This window comes from Protobothrops mucrosquamatus, unplaced genomic scaffold (genome assembly GCF_001527695.2).
Source record: "Protobothrops mucrosquamatus isolate PMUCROS unplaced genomic scaffold, P.Mucros_1.0 scaffold_285, whole genome shotgun sequence".
NCBI classification, from domain to species: domain Eukaryota; kingdom Metazoa; phylum Chordata; class Lepidosauria; order Squamata; family Viperidae; genus Protobothrops; species Protobothrops mucrosquamatus.
The window spans coordinates 167,407-190,238 of NW_015386361.1; the positions used below are offsets into that span (position 1 = coordinate 167,407).

General features: G+C 37.5%; 2 protein-coding genes across 2 annotated transcripts in view; one reads left to right on the plus strand and one right to left on the minus strand.

The window, feature by feature from the left end:
• TOM1L1 (target of myb1 like 1 membrane trafficking protein) overlaps window positions 1-15,697 on the plus strand; it is a 54,875-nt gene extending 39,178 nt beyond the window's left edge. Inside the window, exons 8-15 of the mRNA XM_015831884.2 lie at window positions 4,368-4,501; window positions 6,664-6,724; window positions 8,739-8,853; window positions 9,783-9,885; window positions 10,215-10,275; window positions 11,798-11,876; window positions 12,685-12,766; window positions 14,467-15,697. Of these exons, the coding sequence (XP_015687370.1) occupies window positions 4,368-4,501; window positions 6,664-6,724; window positions 8,739-8,853; window positions 9,783-9,885; window positions 10,215-10,275; window positions 11,798-11,876; window positions 12,685-12,766; window positions 14,467-14,527 (696 nt within the window). The 3' untranslated portion in view covers window positions 14,528-15,697. The remainder of the gene's footprint in view (window positions 1-4,367; window positions 4,502-6,663; window positions 6,725-8,738; window positions 8,854-9,782; window positions 9,886-10,214; window positions 10,276-11,797; window positions 11,877-12,684; window positions 12,767-14,466) is intronic.
• A 1,140-nt stretch (window positions 15,698-16,837) lies between these two features.
• LOC107302742 (cytochrome c oxidase assembly protein COX11, mitochondrial) lies at window positions 16,838-22,108 on the minus strand. The gene is made up of 4 exons (XM_015831885.1): window positions 21,823-22,108; window positions 18,722-18,877; window positions 17,966-18,091; window positions 16,838-17,472 (listed from the first exon to the last, which is right to left on the minus strand). Exons 1-4 carry the CDS (start codon window positions 22,093-22,095, stop codon window positions 17,290-17,292), a joined length of 738 nt encoding a protein of 245 aa, XP_015687371.1. The 5' UTR covers window positions 22,096-22,108; the 3' UTR covers window positions 16,838-17,289.
• Between the last annotated feature and the right edge of the window lie 724 nt (window positions 22,109-22,832).

Consider the following 22,832-nt stretch of genomic DNA (forward strand, 5'->3'; position numbering starts at 1 on the left):
ACTCCTCCCATACAACAGTCTCAAGACCTGCTCCCGTATCCTCCCCCGGGGCCACCCAGTCAGAGTCCAGGCCTTCTCGGATCCGAGCGACTTTGTCATGCAGATATTGCGCAAAGTCCTCGGCCCTCCCCTCCAGGGGATCCCCCCCCTCCCTCAATTGAAGGAGAGAGCGGGTCACCCTGAAGAGGGAGGCCGGGCGGTTATCTGATGATCATGTGACTCTGGGATGTGCAACTGTCATAAATACATGCCAGTTACCAGGTGCCTGAATTCTGATCGCATGGTTTGGTGTAGCAGTTAAGGCTAGAAACTGGGAGATTGTGAGTTCTAGTCCTGCCTTAGCCATGAAAACTGACTGAATGGCTCTCTCTTAGGCCAATTCAGGGTTGTTGTTGTGGGGAAAATAGGAGGAGGAAAGAGTATTTTATATGTTTGCCACCTTGAATTATTTATAAAATAGTAAAGGTGGGATATAAAAATAATAAATGACTGCAGGGACACTGCAACAGTCATAAGTTACTTTTTCAATGCCACTTTAACTCTGAACAGTCATTAAACAAATGGTAGGCAGCCGACAGCTTTGTGTAAGTTTTTGTAGCTGGAGTAGGCCACCATTTTTCCATACTGACAAGATTCCCTCAGTTGCCATCCCTTAGGGGCCCCAGCTAAGGAAAGGAAGGGGCAGTGCTGCTGGAAACAAAGTATCTGGGACACTGATTGTCCAATATACCCTTCCCCCTTTTATATACTCTTTTTAATCATATTCTCTTTCCCTTTTGGATATCCTCTTTCTTTGTGAAACAGCAATATGTGAAGAGCCACCTATTATTCCCCAAAGTCTGGACTGATCTCTTGCAGAAAATTGGGCCAAAAACTACAAGTTGCCTATCCCTGATTTATAGCATGGAAAACATTTTCCCTTTCCTCCAGTCCCTTTTGATACTTTTTAAATAAGGTGGCTTTGTGTGGCATTACATTATGACTTCAAATAATGAGATGTGGTAATTAATAAATAAGGGCAGAGATTAGCTGATATTGTAAAATTGTGGTTCTGTAATCAGATAACATTCAAAACTGCTATGGAAATATCAGCTTATGAAGAAACAGAAGTTAGACTAGGGAGCAATATGGTGTCTTGTTTATTTTTAATATGAGTTTCTGCAACAGAACCTAATTAATCTTTAAATGCCATAAGATTCTGTAACGTGACTGTCCTTCTGGGGGCTTTATGATATATGTGGTAGACCTCCAGTGATTTCTGGAATAATAATAATAATAATAATAATAATAATAATAATAATAATAATAATAATAATAATAATAATAATAATAAATGATAATAAAGTTGGAAGGGGTCTTGGAGGTCATCTAGTCCAACTCCCTGCTCAGGCAGGAAACCCTATTATTTATGATCATTATAGTGATCATAAATATGATCACTATATTTCTGCGTTTGTTTCATTTGTGCTACAGTTGACTTTAGCTAAGATCTGTGCAGCTCAATTCTGTGCATGCTTATTTGGGGATACCTATATATCTCTGTGTTCAATGGGATTTATTCCCTGTATCTCAGTGAGAAGCAAAATGTTATCCCTATTCAAATATGTCCAGAATGGCAGAATACAAAAAAAATGTGAAAATGAACATTAAAATAATTGAACCCTTCAGAAGCAGAATAGTCCCATTTATTCTCTGACAGAGCTTCAAGGTCGGAAGCTTCAAAGCATGTAACATTCAGTCTTCTGCTTATTTTCCTTATCCACTTTAGAAAGAAACAAATTGTAATGCATTTCTTTCCACAACTAGAAAAATTTAAAATCATATTGCAACAATAATTTGGGGTCCAGTAGATCTTCAGCTTCCCTTTTCTTACAGTGGGGCCTCTGGCTTTCCAAAGGTGGCTTTCACTACTAGAATTCTTTTTCTTCACAAGGAAATATGAACAATCCTACAGGCAACTTCTTAGGAACTATAAGATTGCACGCTGAAACCTCTTATGTTTGTTTATTGATATCTGATGCATCCTACTGTGGTGGTTTTATGTTTTCTATTTCTTTCTTCCACATCTTTTCTGAAGAAAAGTAGTATGCTTGAGTGAATGGAAGCTGTATTTTGTAAAACAAATATAGGTTTTTTTAAAAAAAAAATACTTATGTATCGCCGGGTGCCAGGTGGGCATGGCAGATGGGTGGGCGTGGCTACAGTGGTCATGGCAGATGGGTGGGCATGGCCAGCCCGATGTTGCTCGTGGTGAGGGATGCCTGTGGGGGGCCGGGCAGGGTTGGGGGAGATCCAGGGGTCTCTGGCAGATGGGGCGGTGGGCAGGAGGCTGGTTCTGTGGGGTGAGGCGAGGCGAGGCAGGGCAGGGGTGCCATGTCACAGGGCAAGGGGAGGCAGAGGCCGGGGTGGCTGCTGCCTGACACCATCGGCCCCCGCACACAGAGGCCAGCAAGTGCATGGGTGCTGGAATGCATCCGGCCACGTGGGACCTCGGCAAGTTAGCGGACGGCTGGTTGAAGAGGGATCTCCGGAGCATGGCGCGCGTGCCCACAGAGAGGGCTCCGAGTGCCACCTCTGGCACGCATGCCATAGGTTCGCCACCACTGACATATAGCAAAGGTGCGGAAATTCAGTTTCCTTCACAGGAGCCTGTTTTCTCTAAAGGTAGCGATAAACATAGAATAAGTGTGTATTTTAGATAAAAGTTTTATCAATTGTGTCATAACAATCATTGGATGCAGAAAAGAGTAATGAAAGTGGTTAGAGCAATTTCCCTTTTATACTTCAATAAATTTCACTGAAGAGAAAAGTAATCCAATTGGAGTGTTATCTTCAAGTTTTCCAAAAATATGCATGATGAGGAAAAGGATAGCTATGTTTGGCTTTTCTGTAATCTTACAATTTGAGGCTATCTAGCTGTCTTGATTCTTGAAGCAACGTGTACCTATGCACACAAACACATATTCCAAATAAGTATTCAACCTCCATGTAACATAATCTATCAGAAATACACTCATTGGAAAGTTAGAAGGTCTCTGTTCTAGGATCTGATTCATAAAAATGTTAAGTCGATTTTGAAAAGCAAAAAGTCCAAACCTTGGTTTTCTAAACAAGCTATTGTTCACATCCATATCAATCTATATTTTCAGTTTATAGTTAAGGCTCTCTGCCCTAAACATAATTTTGGCTGTAATTAGAATTTGGATGTCACACTTTCACCCAGTTAAATTATGATTTAGCAGTTGGATTGTAAGCACAAAACAAACAATAGTGTACATTAGCATTATGTATAAACCAAGCCTATGTCTTAATATTATGGTCCCTCTCATTTTTCAGAGAGAAATTTATAAAATGGAACACAGTTTTTGTTAAATGTACTGTATGTTTAAAAGTGCACACCAACATTTTCGGTAATCCATGAAACACATTCTAAATGCCTCCCATTCCTACAGGAATACCCCTTGCAAAATTCAGATATAAACCGTTCCTTAAAGAACCATGGTGGCACAGTGATTAGAATGCAGTATTGCAGGCTAACTCCGCCCACTGCTAGGAGTTCGATCCTGACCAGCTCAAGGTTGACTCAGCCTTCCATCCTTCCAAGGTTGGTAAAATGAGGATCCAGATTGTTGGAACAATATGCTGACTCTGTAAATCGCTTAGAGCAGCAGTCCCCAACCTTTCTAGCTCCATGGACTGGCGGTGGCGGCAAGGGGGGAGGGATGGCTTCACATGCGCATCCTACATTCCACACAAGCACAAATAAAGCTTTTCACACTTGCCCACCACTTGCGTGGCCCAGTTCCCATAGTGGGATTTAGCCAGTTTGCACCACTTTGGCAGAACCGGTAGCTAATTTTTTGTTGTCCAGGTCCAAAATGGACTTCCGGAAGCAGCATCCGCATAGAGAACCGGTTGTTCTCATATTTGAATCCCACTACTGCCTGGTTCCCAATGGGCCATTGACCAGTAATGGTCCACAGCCTGAGGGTTGGTCCACAGCCTGGCTAAGAGAATGTTGTAAGCACTATAAAGCAATATATAAGTTGAAGTGCTGTTTGCTATTGCTTCCATGTTCTTTGGTGCTGCATCCTTCATGATGCTACCTAAGGCATTTGCTGTATGATTACAATTACTAAAAGGGAGAGAGGCTTGTGGCCATTTATAAAAAGTTTTTTACTATGTCAGTTTTGAAATGTTTCCTCTGTAAAACAAGAGATGATGGCTGGGGAGGAATAAATGAATCAATGCCATGTTTTTTAATGCCATGTGGACCTGTGCTTCTTATATTTTCAATATTTTCAGCATCTCTTATTTTTTCTATTCAGATGCAAATAGTATACCTTTTTCCTTTTCTCCCTTGGTAGAAGCTTTACAAAACAAGTCGGGCAATGCAAGAGAGAATTATGGAATTGCTAGCAACTGTGGAGAATGAAGACGTGATTACTGAACTCATACAAATGAATGAAAACCTAAATAATGTCTTACTGGGACACGAAAGGTATTATTACTTACTATTATTAATGTTATATATGTAGTCTATGCTAACAAATCGTTGTGCCTTTCTTCATGAACAAATCTCTTATTTACTCCTTCTACCCAACAAAGGGTGAAGTAATTCTGGATCTTAAGTTAGGGACTGTTCATAGTAATAATAAATGAATAGATTATGTTCTTTGTACTGGACAATTATGAAGCCTAATAAATGGAGTATGAGTATAGAGCAAAATTCAGTCTTTTTTGGAAGAACAAGGAAGGACAAGGAAGAAACAAACATGACTCCTTACCAAAAGTTCAAATATCTATAAATAGGTTAAACAATCATACTATTTTCCTTGCTGAATTGCTTGTAAAAATGACTGTAAAATAGTATCATCTGTAACTATAGCACAATGTCAAGATCTGCTCAGAGGCTGTAAAATGAATCAGATATTAGCCATCACACGTTTGGGACAAAAGTTGTAAACCCATTTAATCAAGACAAGGCTTGACCACTGATATAACTGTGAAGACCTAAACCCCCTTTGTTCTACTTTGTTCTACTATTGAAATATAGCTTGAGATTTCCATCCAAGGGTGGTTGTAATATTAAATATTTTTTAGCCTACAAACATTTCTTTTTCAGTTAGATTTGGAAGTTGGTTTGAGCTGACTGATTGCCTTTATGAAGAAGATCAGTTACTTTGAGACATGAGTATTGAGAGGCTGAGCAGATACTAATTGCCTGACTCATTTGTAAACACAATTTTTTTTGAAATAGAGTTCACATTGAAGAACAAAAGAGTGGTTACATTTCAAAGTAACAATAAAAAGTGGTCTGCCCTGAAGTGTGAATGTAACTCTTGACAATAAAAGTTTTTGTTACAAATACTAGGAAAGATACGAATACAAGGAAAGCAAACAATTATAAAATTCAAACTGTGCATCTCTTTCTCTCACCAGGAAATTTTAGTTGGTTGGTTGGTTGGTTGGTTGGTTGGTTGGTTGGTTGGTTGGTTGGGCAGAAGAAGCACCCGACATCTGTATGTGTTACTATAACAGCCATTTGCTTCTGCTAGACTTCATATAACCTATAGGCAGGGTAGTCATTTTATAGAGCTTTCAGGACAGTGTGTTACCACCAGAGGAAGGCACTGCATGACCAGTTTCCATCTATTTGGGACTCACTCCACATAGTCAACCAGATATGTTTTCAGTTATCTTGATCATCAGGAAGGAGGCACTATGTGGTTGGTTTGTCCTATTTGGGAACTTGTCAGTACAATCTTTCTTTGTCTCTCAAGGCCTCATGTTCTATTCCTGTCCTTAAGCCTTCAACCATAAGTCAAAAAAAAGTAAAATTAATCTGAAAAAAATGCAATTTTTGACAGGATTTAGAGATGGCTAAGAGCAGGAGGCATTTGGATGGTCTCCTTCTGTCATTCCTGCCCTTAGGTTTGAAAACAAATTAAAAATAGTTTTAAAGTGTTGTTGAATTCTGGCAGTTATTCTACTAGTCTTGGGTGCCAGAATGTTGGGGTGCTGGGCCAGGCAGTATTGCAAGCAATTTGAGCACAACCAATTTCCCATCTTTGCCTTATAGGCTGTTTGTTACTATCCAGGAGTGACATTACTGTACCCTTTACTGTGACAGTTGTGCCCCATATTCCAGAAGGCCTCTGGCACGACCATTAAGTTTCCATATATTCTGAATGTGCTGCAAATTCTCAGGGTTCTAGTTTGTTAAGCCTCCTTCCACATGAAAAGATATATAAGGTGGGTTCAGGAAGAATAGTTTCCAGAACTTTCTTTAACCAACAGTTCTGTACACTCAAGAAAGGAGCAGGAAGTTGGTAATCTGAAATCCTTGTTTTTCACTTTTGAGTCATGTGGTGCTTACAGGAGCACCCACCTGTTATTGCACAATAGGAACAAAGGAGATTTATTTCAGTTGTTCCAGTAATACCTCTACAGGTTCGTTTCCTTATATCATCTATGGCTTAATAGTGCCCAAGTTTTCAATATCCTAAATCATCCCAGACTTTTAAATGTAAAAGGACAGGTATTGCATATAAATATGAAGATTGCTATTAGTCTCCATATTTATGTGTTTTATGTTAATAAAACTCACAGAAATTGCATTGCTTAAAACTGATTATATTGATTTCACTATTTTTAATCTAGATTTTCTAGAAACAGAGTACGTTTCTGGGAGAATCAGAGAATCCAAAATGAACGTGCAGCAGTAAGTAATCCTAAAATTCTGAATTCTTTTCCCTTCCAAAACTATGAATGTTCACAGAATTAAGTTCACTGAATGCTTAATTTATTCTTTTGAAAGTTTTCATCTTCCTACCTTCATTATATATTCTAGTTAGTGAAAAAACAAAGGCGTTCAGGGAGGAGTGAGGATTTGTACAATACAAATCCGTTCTAAGCATGATAGGAATGAAGAGCTTCAAGAAAGAGAAGAGGAAAAAAACATGTTGTGAACACAGGAAAGCAGCTATTATCATCTGCCTTTATCTAAATCTCACCTAGCAGAAAACAATTTTCTTTTGTTCACTCATCTTCAATGTGCAGTGATCTTCTGATTGGCACGGAATCATATATCACATTCAATATAATTTATGCTTATCAAATAACAGGTAACAAATATAAAAACTGAGCAAGATTTCTAAGGCGTTCTTAACTGGGCAGGAATCCTTGAGGGAAGTAAATTATTTCATTCTGGCTTTTGAGTTTATATTTGATGCTTCAGTGGTTTTGGCTAATGAATGGATTGTCCTCACCAGGAAGGAGACAAGAGGGATATTCCTCTATTGATCTTCTGAATTTATCAGCAACTTTTGGCATCCGCAAGTATGAGGACAGGGTGAAATGGGGATTTTGTTTCTTGTGATTTTGTCCAAAAAACTTATAGAAACCTCTTGTTCAACATCAGGAACTTCATAGAGACCCATGCTATTCTCCACGCTTTCTCATATTTATTCATTTGATTTGATTTTTGATGCCACCCAACTCCCAACTGACTCCAGGTGGCTTACAGGTTTAAAAAGTAATACAAAAACAACAAACAAATAACAACATAATCAAAATCAATTCCCCCCCCCCATTACAAAACAGTTACAAAGTGGCAAACCCATATATCTGAAAGAGGTGCATCGACCCTACCCCAACGTCTCTGGAGGAATAGCCAGTTTTTCATATAAAATCCCTAGAAGTGGTAAGTATGTGGGGTAGAGATGTAGCACGGTGCTGATAAAACCAAATATGAATTCTTGTCGTCTGAACAAGATAAGTGCATGAAGATGATGAATCAATACCTGAAGGCTGGAATGGCTCAGAAGACCATGAATATGAGTTATATTCATATAAGATGGCTGTTCTTTAACTGACCAAGAGTTAAAGGAATAGCCCGTCCTGAATAGGGTTGTACTCCCCCCAAAGAAGAATAAATCTCTTGGGAGTAATTTTGATGCAGCCTTGTTATTGGAGATCTAAATGGCTAGTGTGGCTCTGAAGATGATCTGGAAACAACTTGAAACAATGTGGGGTCCTTGATGCTCTCTGAACTTGGTTGTTTTCTCGGAGATGTTTCATTACCCAAACTAGGTAACATCATCAGTGCTAGTGAACCACAAATGTTTTGTCAGGAACTGTTGTCAGAATCCACATAGTGTATTTTCAGGAAAGATTTAACATTGGCTATAACATGAATTAGAAGTCCTTGTATTAACCATCACAAAATCCTACATTGCTTGGGAGCTGAGTATCTGAAAGATTGCCTCAACAAGAACTATAACAGCTTACCCGTGACCTTAAATCATCCCATCTCATCATGAAGAAAAATATAGCAATCAGTTCTACTATTCCTCTGAGAAATATTTCTAGTCCCAATTCAAAATATTTTGAGCACCAAGCTAGGACCTACTTCTTTTGCTAGAAATTCATGGAAAAATAAGTGGAATAAAGTGGATTTTGCTATTCTGTTTTTTAAATCTTGTGTTGATTTGATCTACCTTTATTGAAATAATGTTGTTTGTTTTAAGTGTTGTTGTTACCTTAAATGCACTATGGCTTATGTCAGGCGGGATGCAAATTGAATGAATACAGTATGTAAATAATCACTGGCTTCAAGAGATACTCACTGCCTGCAAGATGTGTTTCACTGAGAGATTATTTGCAGTTAGAGGTATTTAATATGGGCTTAGAGGCAAAGTAGGCATAATGTCTTAACAACTTTGTTTAATTTTAAGGCCGTTGGCAACCAACCATCTGCTCCTTCCTGTGATTTGCTTGACCTTGAGTCCTGTCTTCCTGCTGCTGTGCCAAAACCTATGAGAACTGACCTTCCCCAATCTTCAGAGTCGAGTAAGTAAAATATATAAACTCTAATATTTTAACAGAATTCTAGAAGCTCTGTAAGGAAAAAAAATAATTTCTTTGGGTTCCACTTTGTAGATTTGTTTCAGAGCTGTGCTAAATGTAATAGTATTTTTAAATGTAATTTTGAATATGTTTCAAATAAAGATGGTGGCTTATCTTCTATCAGTATTTAGGACTGTTTCAAATGCATTTCAGCTACCAAAAAAATTCTGCTGACATTCAGAGCAGTAGTAGTGGGTAGGCTGGTTAACTGAATTTCTTTAGAGGCTGGAGGTTTGGGTGCCTCTGCTGTCTTCCTGGCATGGCAGCAAGAAGATAGATTGCTCTTGAAATTGCACGCAGGTGGCAGGAAATTTGACTGTTACGCTGCATAGCTCCAAGCTTATGGGATGCCTATCCCAGTCTAACATGACAGATGTACAGGTAGTCCTTGACCTACAACAATTTGTTTAGTGACCATTTGAAGTTGCAGTGGCACTGAAAAAAGTGACTTATAACCATTTTTCACACTTACAACAGTTGCAGTCTCCCCATGATCATATGATCAAAATTCAGATGCTTGGCAATTGACTCACATTTAGGGCAGTTGCAGTGTCCCGAGGTCATATCATTACCTTTTGTGACCTTCTGACAAGCAAAGTCAGTGGAGAAACCAGATTCACTTAACAACCGTGTTACTGTTGGATTCAGTTATGGTTGTAAGTCGAGGATTACTTGTTCTGGTTACCATATAGAAGGCAATATGTTATAGTATCTCATGTGCATTCACAACACATAAGTGTGCCTAAGAAAAGGCTAAATATTAAGCTCCCTAATAATATGTTGTTACCAAATGCTGATTAGATTTGTTTCCTGTATTTGAATATATGCAGGGAAATTCTGCCATTCACAACTACTAACTTGCCTCCCTTTAGATTATCCACCCCAAAGTGTGGTTGCTCCACATCCTCATTCTGCTGTGCCATCAATATACCCTCAACTAAACTCACTTGGTATTGCGAATGCTTCACAGTCTTCGTAAGTAACAGTGTTTAAAGTCATGTAAACATTTAGATAAGCTTTGACAGCCAAAAGCCAAAAGATCTCATCGTTGGAAGTTTATCCAATAATTAGCTAGGCTTCCCGTAGATTTGATTTTCATTAATCCTTCATTTTAAAAGCTAATTTATGTAAAGTCATATAGCTATTGCAAATGAGCCAACAGACTAAGAAGCATAACATTGACTAATAAAATAGTTGAATAGTTAATTGTCCTGTTTTGGGCACCGAGGGAAAGCCATCATATTCCATTGTATCTCTATTGTATTTTGTTGGTGGTTTCCAATGCACTGTTTTTTCTTTTAAAGATTCCCAACAGAAGCACAAAGGACATCCCAGGTGATCCCAAATGATCCAATGTATGTCAATGTGAGTATCAAACTGTGGCCTGATTTGTTTATTAGATTTATGGCCTGCCTATTTCGCCTTGAGCTACCTCTAGGCAGCTTACAACAATAAAAATGGAGAAATGAAAAAGAAGTGTAAATATGACATAGCAAAGTAATGGAACAATAGAATAAACAATGAAAAAGAAAAAAATGAGAATACAGCGATATGAGAACAAAAGATAGGCAGGTAGGGAAGTGGGGGAAGAGGTTTTTTTTTATTATCAGTCTAGTAGCTACCTTCAGTGTGGTAGCCCCCCACTGAGTCCCCAACCAACCAACCAGAAGAGTCACTTCTTCAGACTCTTACGGAAGGATAGGAGGGTAGAGGCAGATCTCACCCTGGAGGAAATGATGTTCCAAAGGGTGTGCCCAAAGCAGAGAAAGCTCTTCTTCTGGAGCCTGATAGTCGGAGTTCTTTGATCGAAGGGATCTGCAGTAGCCCTTCTCTGCCGGCACGAGTGGGGCCGGCTCATCCTAGCAGGACGAGACAGCTAGCCTAGGCCTATGCCATTAAGGGCTTTATGGTCATACCCAACACCTTGAACTGCGGCCGGAAGCAGACTGGTAGCAGTGTAGTTTGCGGAACAGAAGTGTAATGCAGGCCATTCTAAGGGCCCCAAAGATTGCTCTCCCTACCACATTTTGAACCAGCTGTAGCTTCTGAATGGATTTCAAGAGTTGCCCCATGTAGAGCATACTGCAGTGGGCCAGATGATAGATGACCAGGCCTTGAATAATTGAGTGAAGGGAGTCATGATCCAGGAAAGGTTGCAGCTAGTGCACAAACCAGAGCTATGTAAAAGTTCTAGCCACACCTGTCGCCTGCTCTTCAAGTTTAGTCTTAAACTATTTAAGTTTAGTCGCAAGCATCAGAAAAACTGTACATACTTTAGCTGTATTCACTCTTTTGTACACTATGATTTATAGATTAGTGAGTTGTGTCAACACACCCACTAAGCGTGCACTGTGGAAGAGAAATTAACCGTAACTTTTTCAGATCGTTGCTAAGGATCCTTAATCCCTACAGATCTGTGTAGCCAAGAAATACAAAAAAGACAATAGGCTGAATTTATTTCCCCAGTGCTTATTGTTTTGAAACCAGCATATACTACATGAGTGCAGGTACAAATAAATTTTAAAAAATCACCAGGCTGAAGTTGATTTTTAAAAAATGTATTGCCGAGGATGCAGAGTCTGAGGAATCTGATTCCGTAAGCCAAATGCAGAATGTTTTGAATTCTATTGGGTTAATTCTATGGGGTTAATGCAGTCTAAACAATCCTATGGATCTTTTCTAAATGATTTATTCAATACTATCTAATTTATAGAGACCCAACAAAGAGCTCACTTAATGTACTGTTTATATTAATAGAATTCTTAATCACTTTTATTATAACCTTATGCCATATAGACAAAAATGAATGAACCGTTCTTGTTATGCTAAACCATTTTTACCAAAGCATTTTCCTGCGTATCTGATGTAATTCACTTAATTTCCTTAGGTAAAGACATGTTTAAATCCAGAGCCCTTGCATGCAGTAAACCACCTAAATAATGGTATAGGAAATATACCACCAGGAGGTAATTTTTTTATTATTGCAATTAGAGTTTGCATTTGCATTATTATAATTACAAGACTATAGGTAATTGTAATTGAGCCAGAATTACAATCATAATTCATAGTGGTCATTAAGCAGGTCACCACATGACTGCATCTGATTTACAACTTTTTTGGCAGCAATTGTTAAGGAAACACAACAGTTGTTAACCAAACCCATTTTACCCAATGAATGTTTTTTTGCCGGAAACTAGAATTAAATGCTGGTTTCCACCAAAACTGTCAAAAATCAAAATCAGATGACCATGGGAAAAGCAAGTTCACACCATTGCCAGATGAATTAGTTGTGTGGTTTAAGTCCATCCGTCTATCTGTCTAATAGCCTGCCTTAGATTCAGGAGCTCAAGATGTACCTAGCCCTCCCCATTCCCATTTCCCCTGACAATAACAACTCTTGAGAGTAGGTAACTAGTCAGCTTCTGTGGATGAGAGTGGACCTGTATCTCATAATTCCTAGTTCAACTTTTTCACCACTATACATATTATGTCCATATGAAGATGGGGCAGGATGGCAGTAGCAATTGCTTTGTATTCTCTTGATATTTTATTTAAAAAGTGTATTCAAGTGTATACAGTCTGCTCACTCCTGAACTTTACTGCTGGGGGAAAATGTTGCCCAGATCCTATTCCCTTCACACTCCCTTCCATATATAATTTTTATCTTTTATCTTAGAATTGAAGTAGAATATGGGATTCAATATACATTGGTTTTTTGTTTCTTAATACTTTTAATCAGCAAAACAAAACTTTTTTGTCTCTTTCTTTTTCCAGACATATCAAAAAACAACCCACATCCTCCTAATTATTATGAGCTAATGGAATTTGATCCTTTGGCCCCTTGTGATCCAACCAAGTATGTGATTTTCAAAATGATTAAATTCTTGCTTGCTTGCTTATTTCTTGTTCTTAATAGTCCAGACCAGTACAGACAGCTTTTCTTATGCCAGTGTAGCAAAAATACCATATGGTACATATTTTAAGTCATTCATGATAGCCACTAAAATCGAACAGCCACATAGAATTCTTGAATGGGTCTTTGTTTCATGTTACTGAATTGCATCTGATAGTACCCATCCACTAGAATGCAATATCTCTTTTGCCATTCCCCAACTTTCTTAGCAGATACTGTACAGGGGACCATAGAAAAGAGAAAAGTTTTGCTGGGTGAGCAGTTATCTGTATTTTTACCATTATAACAAACAATATTTATATACGTACACTATTGCTTTTGGGGCAAGCATCATTAATGCAAAGGCATAGAAAAGGGTAAGCATTAACAGCTGGTAGCTTGAAGGGTGGGGTGTCTATGCTGACCTCTGAGATGGCACCTTTCTCCGAGATAGAACAGAGTAAAACATGTAAAACACTCAAACTTCACAAAGAAGCAAACACTTCAGCCATATACAGCCGAGAAGAAAATGCAGAACTACATCCATTCAACACCACATGGTGAGTGATGAAAGAGTGAGAGACTGCAAAAGGAAAAAGACAAGTTCACAAGAATATTGGAGAATATTTGAGGCCATCTAAACTACGGATAGGCTGGGCTGTCGGGAAATATAAATAAAATCTAATTTCCACATAGGTTGTTTAAAACAGCCTAGTCTACTCACTTTAAATTCCATAGCTCGGTATCACTCATCCCAAAGAACCCTCACGTTGTAATCAGGATAATTTCTCAACTTCCCTTTTTGAGTCCATAGAAAGTGATCTTTGGTGTTCATTATATTCATTTTTCTGTTCAACGTAGTAATTTATTTAGCTTCTCACAGTTCTCAAATGCACATATGTATTTCTTGAGAACTCATCTGACCTCAGAATGTTTGAAGAAATCTCACCATAGCTGTACATCATACTTGATAGTTAAAATCTCCTATTCACTTAAGCCTGCTGATCTGCAAAAACGAAAGGAAATTGAAGAGAACACTAAACTAAGCACTATATAAATTTATTATGGTTTGAGAGGCAAGTTCATTGCCATTGATAGAAACTAGATTGGGTAAATACATGACATGTAGTTAATTCTAGCATGTCATCCCCTAGATATTTTTATCCTGACCTGGCAGCCCTGTTCTAAATACTGCAGTGTCCCAGAAGTTCCCATAGTCTCTCAAAGCTGCATTTCAGAGGGAAGTTGAAAATACTCTATTCCCCCCATTCTGAGCAAAGTAATAATTAGACAGTTAAGGAAATGAATTTGCCTTCCTGATGAGCCTAACAGTTAGGAATTGTGTCAGGTATCATAGGAGTATTGTTTGTCAAATACGTGAGATAAATGTATTTGAATCACAAATTAAACGTACTTTTGTTACTAATGAAAATATGAGCAGTTTGATGACTATTTTTAACTGTCACTTAGCTGAAATGTGGGATGACTGGTTCCAAGAAAAATGTTTGGTAGATATGCTGCAAGTAATTTTTTTATTATAAGGACATGACTAGGAGGAATGTGAGGTTAGTGTTATATCTGTCCTTAACTCTCCTATCGGTGAATGTTCCTAATGTTTAGATTATTCCTTGTCACAAACTGTTTATTATCTGCTTTGATTTCAGACATATTTATGAAGAAATTGATCCACACCTCTTCAAAGCACAGGTTAACATCAAATGCTAGAAGCAGATACCAATAGCAAGATTTTATTTAACATAATGGTAGATTCTGCTGATTGCTTCAAAATGTAAAGACAAAATCTACTCGGTAGGATGAGATTTGGGATAAAGTGTTTTAAGAAGACACTTCAAACCTAAGATGTGTATCCTATACACCCTAAATACATTGCATCGGGTTCAACTCATTAAAAATACAGGATTCACTTCTGCAATCTTTGGATCAAAATCTACAAGGGATACAAGGGATGTTTTTCAAAATTTCATCCTTATAGCAATATAACACTCAGAATCTTTCATCTCAAGCAGGTTACTTTTATAGAATCCTTTAATAATAAAAGCAACATCTTTTCCTATAGGAAGAACTACACTGCATATTGCTGAATAATTGATTGGTATCTGATAGAACTGCTTATGATCCCAATCAAAGAAGTTGAGTGTTGGATCGATGACTAATACCTATAGAGCTCAAGTACAATTCCCAACTATTGAAGACAAGGAGAGATCTAGCTATTAATTAAATCCTGCAGTCAGATTTCCTGGTAGGCTGCTTAGTAGGAGAGACCTTAACAGTTTGTCTTTGATGTTGGTCTTTAGTGAAAAATAATCACCAACTTCAGAGGTTGAAGTTAGATTTCCTTGCAGAACATTTCCTGTTCTTCTGATAGTTAGCCATTCTAACACTTTCCTCGGTTATGGAATGCACTTTAAATGCAAAAGAAAGTAGGCACAAGCTACTGCAAAACAGAGCATATGAATCGGTAGCAATTGTGACATGCTGTAGTAGCATATCTTGTTCCACATTGCCTTACTACAGTTTTATCTGTTTTCCTGGATTATTTCATTCTCTCTTACAATGCAGCTAAGTATGTATGAAGCAGTAGTTTTCATAAGTTATGGAGGGTTGCATTGGGAGCAGCTACAGCCCCAAGCACTGCCAGAATGCATGGGCCCAGCAAAGTATAAAACATGCATTGTGTGATATTTGGAATGACTTTGATTATATTACTGCTGTTACTTTCTATTATTCCCAACAATTCAGGTTACCTTGAATAACAATTCCTTGGTCATGAGGTCATATAAAATTGTGATTGAAATAAGTGCCTTTTCTCTCTCTACGTTTCCAGATCTAGTTTTCAAACCTTTAATAAATTGGTACCCTTTAAGTCTCGAGTAATATGTATACCATTATTTGTTTTACAATGGCTGTTATTAACATACAATCCAAGTAAAGAATGTGGAATGGAAAACTAAATTAAATTTGAAGACAATTTTTCCCAAATGCTTTTATGGTTAGCTTTTTTTTTTATGTAGTGTTTTGTGATGCATCAGATCCACTCTACCAGATTTGCTTTGGACTGCTGAGGGATCTTCCATAAATACTACGGAGATGCAGAGGGAAAAGCAGGGGAAAATGTTAGGCTTAGCCTCCTATTTTCTAGGCAAATGAGCTTTACAATAACATTGTTAAACCTATAAAGATTTTATACGGGGGGGGGAATCTTCTGCCCCTCTTTTTTCCACTGATTTCCACCACACAGTGGAATTTGTGGCGAACAAATCACTTTACATTTGAAATGTAATCTATTTTAGATATTGTTTGACAGTTTTCAATACATACTATACCCCAACAGTGATATTACTTTCTTCTTTTGGAAAAGCAGTTTGTCAAGTTGTTCAAGGCAGGGATCTAGTCAAATTTAACGAGGTTAAAAGCCCATGTTAGTGAAATTATTTTCTCAACACGCACACAGACCCCCAACACAGATCTATTTAGGAGAAAATCAGAGCACCATCTTCCACACTGAAAAATTGGTGCAACAAATTTAACATAATTATTGAATTTTAATCCATTTTCCGAGTTTGCAGAAAGGACATTGAATTTGTGCAACATGCTAAGCCACAGAAAAGGATAACCTAATCAAGCTTAGCATGTTATACAGATACAGCTACTCAACCCTTTATTTGACATGGTTATGTGTTACCAAGGTGATAATGAAAACAGAAAGAATAGAATCAAAGTATATTACCCTGAAGAACTCAAGAGGAAAGCTTTAAGTGAGGATATTATGGGATTCATAAAAGCAGGATTTCAAAAAAAGGTTGCTGTTCTTAGTTATTCTGCATTTATTTTGCCTTGTGGGTAACTCATGAAAAATAGGAGCGTAGCTTTTAGAATAAAAAGCTGCTGCACGGAATAACTGAGTTTTAACTAGTACACTGAACAATATCTTCTGCACACTTCTTTAAAACAGCTTACAAAACTTACCAGATTGTGCTACTTCTGATTTAAGGTAGGCAAGTAAAGTCAAATCTAGCAATATTTGTTATTTTACTGATTATTTAATACTTCATTAGGCAGACATCAAATCTCCAAAAATAAACTATTTACTATTTTACCCTTTGACACACTAATCTATTAAATAACATTTTACATTACTCTGTGGAATTGAAATTTTAAAAAAACTTTATAAAATGACAGTCATAAATTGGTAATTGCATACATCTTCCTGTAAATGAAAGAGAGAAATGAACAAAATGAATTATTTTTGTATATCATTTCCTTGTATTCTTAATTTGGTTTTAAAATGAAGATTAATCACATCTCCAAAGAGAAGATACATCAGTGCATATTCAGAAAATAAAACATAATGCCTGAAATATTCAGCATCGTCTTCCTGGGTTAAAGAAATTATTTTTGCAATGTCAGTGGATTATCAATAGAGAATTGAAGACAAAACTCCAATGTCGAGTCTAGATGTTGCATTGTTAATTATAACCTGGAAGGGGTGGTGTATATCCTGTTTTGGCTTCAAAAAACGTGTAAGAAAGAGTAATCAAATTAACTTTCTCCATCCTTGGGTCTTCTACAAATTCAGGATCAATGAAGAAAAATACTGGCATGTCCACTTCCTCACGAGGATTGAGTCTTTGTTCTTCAAAACAAAAACACTGAAAGAAAAAAAAAGATTTATTTTCCAAAATTGAATAGCTAGCTAACTTCTGTCTATGTTTTGTTTTAACCTTTAATTCAATATGTTTTTTAAAAAATATATTAAAAACAAAACCATTTTCAAACTCTTTGTCAAGTAATTGTTTTATAAACATTTTAAAATCTGTCTAAATATAAAACATTTAAATATTAAGATTAAATATTAAGATCAAAAACTAAGTGATATTGGTGAGCATCCCTGTTTTGTTCATATTTCACGGAAAAGTGAGCACTTTGAACTATTGGAAATCTTATAATTATTATGCTATACAAAAGCAATCCTTAAAGAAAAAAAAATGTTATACAGAATTCAAGAGGACAAGAATAAGAAGTATTGAGATCATACCATACCTTAAATCTAATTCTATGAATTGCTGCAAATATGGATTATCAAAACAGGCTATTTTTAATTATAAATATTTGAGGAAGTTAACCAAACTGAGCAGCACTTACCTGTATCTTATTGAAATATTGTCCAGCCTCAGGTGGTAGTACATTATAGGTAGATATTCCAATTATTGGTCTATCAGTGGGATTCTTTGCTTTATAAAAGGCCAGTGCAGTTTCTCCTGGAACCACCTATTTTAAAAAGTTACAACTGTTACGTTTCTAGCTTCTCTCCACACTTTTATTTCTTACAAAATGGGTTTTCAAACAGTCTGTGCACCAAGTTACATTAAAGCAGGATTTCTCAAGAATTCTCCCAGAATTCTGAGTTGATATCCATGTATCTCAAACCAGTTGAGGTTGCAAAACACAGCATTAAAGGCTCAATCATTTGAGGTGGAGTATCTTTGTTGCATTATATTTCAAAGTATTTATTAAAAGCCATTTTTAGATTGTACAAAGAAACTAACCAGAATTTGGTTCACTTTAATACTAATGATAGAGAAGGCTAGATTAAACTATAGTTGTGCACTTGGCAAACAAGCAGTGTACTGGGATTTAACCTGGCTGCCATTTATATTTGCTACTAGCATAAACTTAATTCTAAAATTAGTTTTGCTAATATAAATTAGTAAAGCAAAATTTATTGTTTGATTATATCTTATTTATCTAATTGAAAGGAGCCTCTTAATTAAAAACTCTCGGTTGGCTACAACTACTCACATTCTTGATTATTTTTATAAAAGCAGCTTATCATTTTATTGTAAAAAAATGCTTATAAAAGTTCATGCAAAATTCACCTAGCAGATTTTAATTACTTACATAAACTTCAGTCTGCTGAGGCTTGAAGTTCCACTGAAGACTTGAATGTACATCTGAATTGAAGGTGACTTTAATGATGCGGTCTTTTACAGGCTCCATAGTCTCAATCTGGTCTGAACTATGACCTACTGAAGTTGACCCACTAAGCCCAGTAGCCTGAAAGAAAAATAAACTAAAATTAAAAAAACAATCTACTTGAAAACAAATTATTTTCATGGCAATAAGAACTGAATAGGTTTTTTTTCCCATTACAAATTGTTTACTTAAAACTAGCAACACTTACTAGAGCTGTGCAGTGCTTTAGATTCAAAGGCAAAAAGATGCCTCAATGTTTGCAAAGGTGCTCACGGAATATTTCTCTGCAGCTCCTTAAAGCAGCTGTGTCTTTTCTCAGGAGCATGCCGTTTTCTTCTGTAGTTGCAGTAAGATCCTGGGAAAATATGAGTTTGGTTTAAGTAGTTGGAGAGAGAAGCAATGTGTGCACCCATTAATGCTTCAAAGCAAGTTTTTGAATCTGAAGTACTCCACAGCTATAATCTGAGCAGCAATTGGGGTCCCCTCACGAAAGTCATGGTTGTTCAAAAGGTTTATCATATCTTATTATTCAAGGAGACCAACTAAATACCAATGGGGCTTTCGCAAGAAAGACGTTAAGTACACTAAGGAAATTCATATATGCACTGCATCAGTTGCTAGAGGAAATGTATAATTACCACGGTTGTCCCACCTTCATGAAACTGTAAAATCCCCTTACAAAACTCCTTCTTAGCAGATTAGCACTTTCATGTAATGGTGAAGCTGTTTCAGTAAAACTGACAAGAATGGGAGCACTAACTAAGTTGTTGCTGAACAGTTAAAAGTGGAAGAGATAAGTTATTTTAGACAAGAAATTCAAACATAAAAACCAGAAGAAAAGAACCATCTCTATATGGTTAACAAGGCAAGCGTATGGGTATGGCTGGAACATTTAGACAAATTATGGTGGTACCAGATACTGAGAATCCTTTTGTTCCAGAAGTCATAAAATAGTTGTCTACTAATTGAAGAATATTGAATTTTCGTGTAGAAATCTTGACGTGATGATATAATCAGATACAAAGAAAGGCCAGTAAAATCTTTTTGTTATATTCAAATGTCCATTCAATCTGAGTCTGCAATTTGAGTCAATTGACATCAATCTGTCAAAAGTATAATAAAAAGTACCTTATATAAATTATATAAATTTGTTTGATCTGGATTATTTGGGATACAATAGACTTTGTTAAATATAGCTGAAATCTGGATGCAGTTTAAGTTTATTATTTGAAGACTACTAAACTGAAGTTGTTAAACTGAGATTTTACTATACTGGAAGAGTTCTTCTCTTTACAAGGACATGAACAATTGTGAACATGAAAGGTGTGATACATGAATAAATGAAAACTAAAATTGTCAAAACAAAGAAAAATTAGGAGGGCTAGAATGTGGCAAAAAGCCAAGAACACTGGGGGTGGTTAAAAGAAAGTAAAAATGGAAAGTGCTGAGATAATTAGAGGTTTGGCCCAAGGCATGCTTGACACCAAGGACATCAGTGGAAAAGCTAAGCAACTAAGGAGAATTAGGGAATGGAAAGCACTAAGAAAATTGACATGTGAGATGACCACCTGCAGCAGAAGGAAGAGACAAACATACAGTACAAGCCTTGTCCTATTCGCTTCAAATACCCATTCAGATTTTGTTTCAGCCCAAGCCTTGAATAACCAAAATGTTCAAGTTTCAGTTCTACCAATCACAGCTTATCCACATCTCAATGTATATTTATTATACTTCTAGACACACAGAGTAGTCTATTCTTGGCAGCTTACAGGCTATAAAAACAAAAATATTCATATAGAGGTTAAAACCAATCAATACAATTATATTCATCACAATAGTTATATCAGTTCCTATCAAATAAACGTAAGAACATAAAAATGAGTCAAGGCAATAAAACAGTAAAAAGAGATCCAAAACAAATGCACAAATTACTGAAATCATGGCAATAGTTTTTCACACAATCACATTTTGCTTAAGATTTTATAAAAAGGACTATAGCTGGAGAGAGAAAAACAACACAGGAACACAGTATTTTAGAAAAGCTCGGGGGAGCATACAATAGAAAACAAGGTGGATAATGGATAGAGCAGAAGAATATGTGGACGTTTACCTCTGATTTAGAATATTAACCATACAGAGGCCTTAGAATGGCAAAACCATGGAATATATCAAAGCTAATGGATGTGTCAAAACAACCTATTATTCTTTTGAAGAATCTTTAAAGTGACAAAAACCACTGTAAGAATTGAATTTAGAGAAAGGGGGTAGGCCACAACAGAGAAGGGAAAGAGACAAAAATACATATTGATTCAATGTCTATTTCATGTATTCGGTGTACATTCTGAAAGTAGGATTTGGAAGAAAGGATTAATACAAGTCAATGTGTACTATACATCTGAGATTTGCAAATGCAACCACTTTTTTGGCTGAAAGTGAATAAAATTTAAAGAGCTCATTACGAAAGCAAAATCAGAACGCCAAAAATCCATGCTGCTACTAAATTTTAAGTCAACAGTAATGTCGACCATCACATTTCATGTACTTAAAAGAGTTGATGGAAAAGGCCTGAAGGTCATATACGTGTTTCCCTGTGCACAAATGCAAATAGACAGCAATCTTAGAGAAAAGTAATTGGGAATAATAAATTTAAACGAAATCGTTTAGAGTAAGGACATGCCAATAACAAGATAGATCAGAATAATTTTAGCAATTAGCAATCTGTACCTAAGATCGCCGTTTTATTCTCCTATCACAGTGTTTCTCAACCTTGACCATTTTAAGGCATGTGGACTTCAACTCCCAGAATTCCACAGCCAGCATTGCTGGCTGTGGAATTCTGGGAGTTGAAGTCCACATGCCTTAAAATGGTCAAGGTTGAGAAACACTGTATCACATATTCCATGGACCACAAGAACTAGCCACGCCCTCGCCCCTTCAAACACATTAACCCTAACGGGGCAGGCTGGCGTAGAGAGGGAAACGAATCGTCGGCTGCAGGTGGACTCCAACCCCGCCCCGCCACTCACCTGGCAATAAAGGCGATAGAGCGGCACGGCTGCGTAGGATAAGCCTGCCATGCCCACGACCCCGGCCGCCAGATAGGTGAGCACCGTCCTGTTGCTGTGCTTCCATTGCTGCTCCTGCTGCCGGCGGAACGCGGCGACAGCCTCGGCGCTCTTATCGCGCTGGTCCCCGCGGAATTCCTGGCTGTTGCCACGGTGACAGAGCCGAACCGGCCTGCACCCCCAGCCTCTCACCGTTCGGGCCACCAGCACCCAGCCCTTTGCGCCCAAACGCATGCTTCTTCCTGTCACGTGAACACTCCCTTGCAGCTGGGCTGCCCTTCGCAGGCCAGCGAACGCGATTAGCAAGTATCGCGAGAGTAGCCAAGGTCAAACCCAGCGGGGTTGTCGCTTTGACACTGCAAAACTTCCAGCACTACGTTCTGACTACGGCGGCCGCGGGGGGTAAGTTCGCGTTTTCGTTACCTGTCGCCTCTTCGCCCCGCCTCCGAGTTAGGAGCGGTACGCATTTCCCGCCAACGTTGCCGATGCTGGATTTTTTTTTTTCTATCCAGATTTGAGTTTTTCGATCCTTGTTGGGTTTCTTGGGGTTTTTTTATTTTAAAATTTAATGAAATCTAAGTTTTTCTATACATCACATTATATTGTAGGTGTTAGATTAGGTACAGATAATTTAGTTTAAAACTGATTTATGGTGTTTTGCCACCTGGGCTTTTTTTTTGTGTTTTTTTTTTTGTAGAATCTGGGTTTATCTGAGCGCGAAATCTGGTTTTAGGAATCCCCGCTGGCAACCCTGATAAATAGGTAAAAATAATTTAGTTTAAAACTAATTTATTGGGGTTTTTTTGTTACCTGATTTTTTTAATGCAGAATCTGGGTTTATTTAAGCGCAGAATCTTAGCACTTGTGTCTTGTTATTGGAAATTCCGCTTGCAATCCTGCTTCCCGCAATCTTAGACGCCCCAGGCTAAGTTTCAAAAAAGACGAGTGCACTGCAGACTTGTTTGTTATCC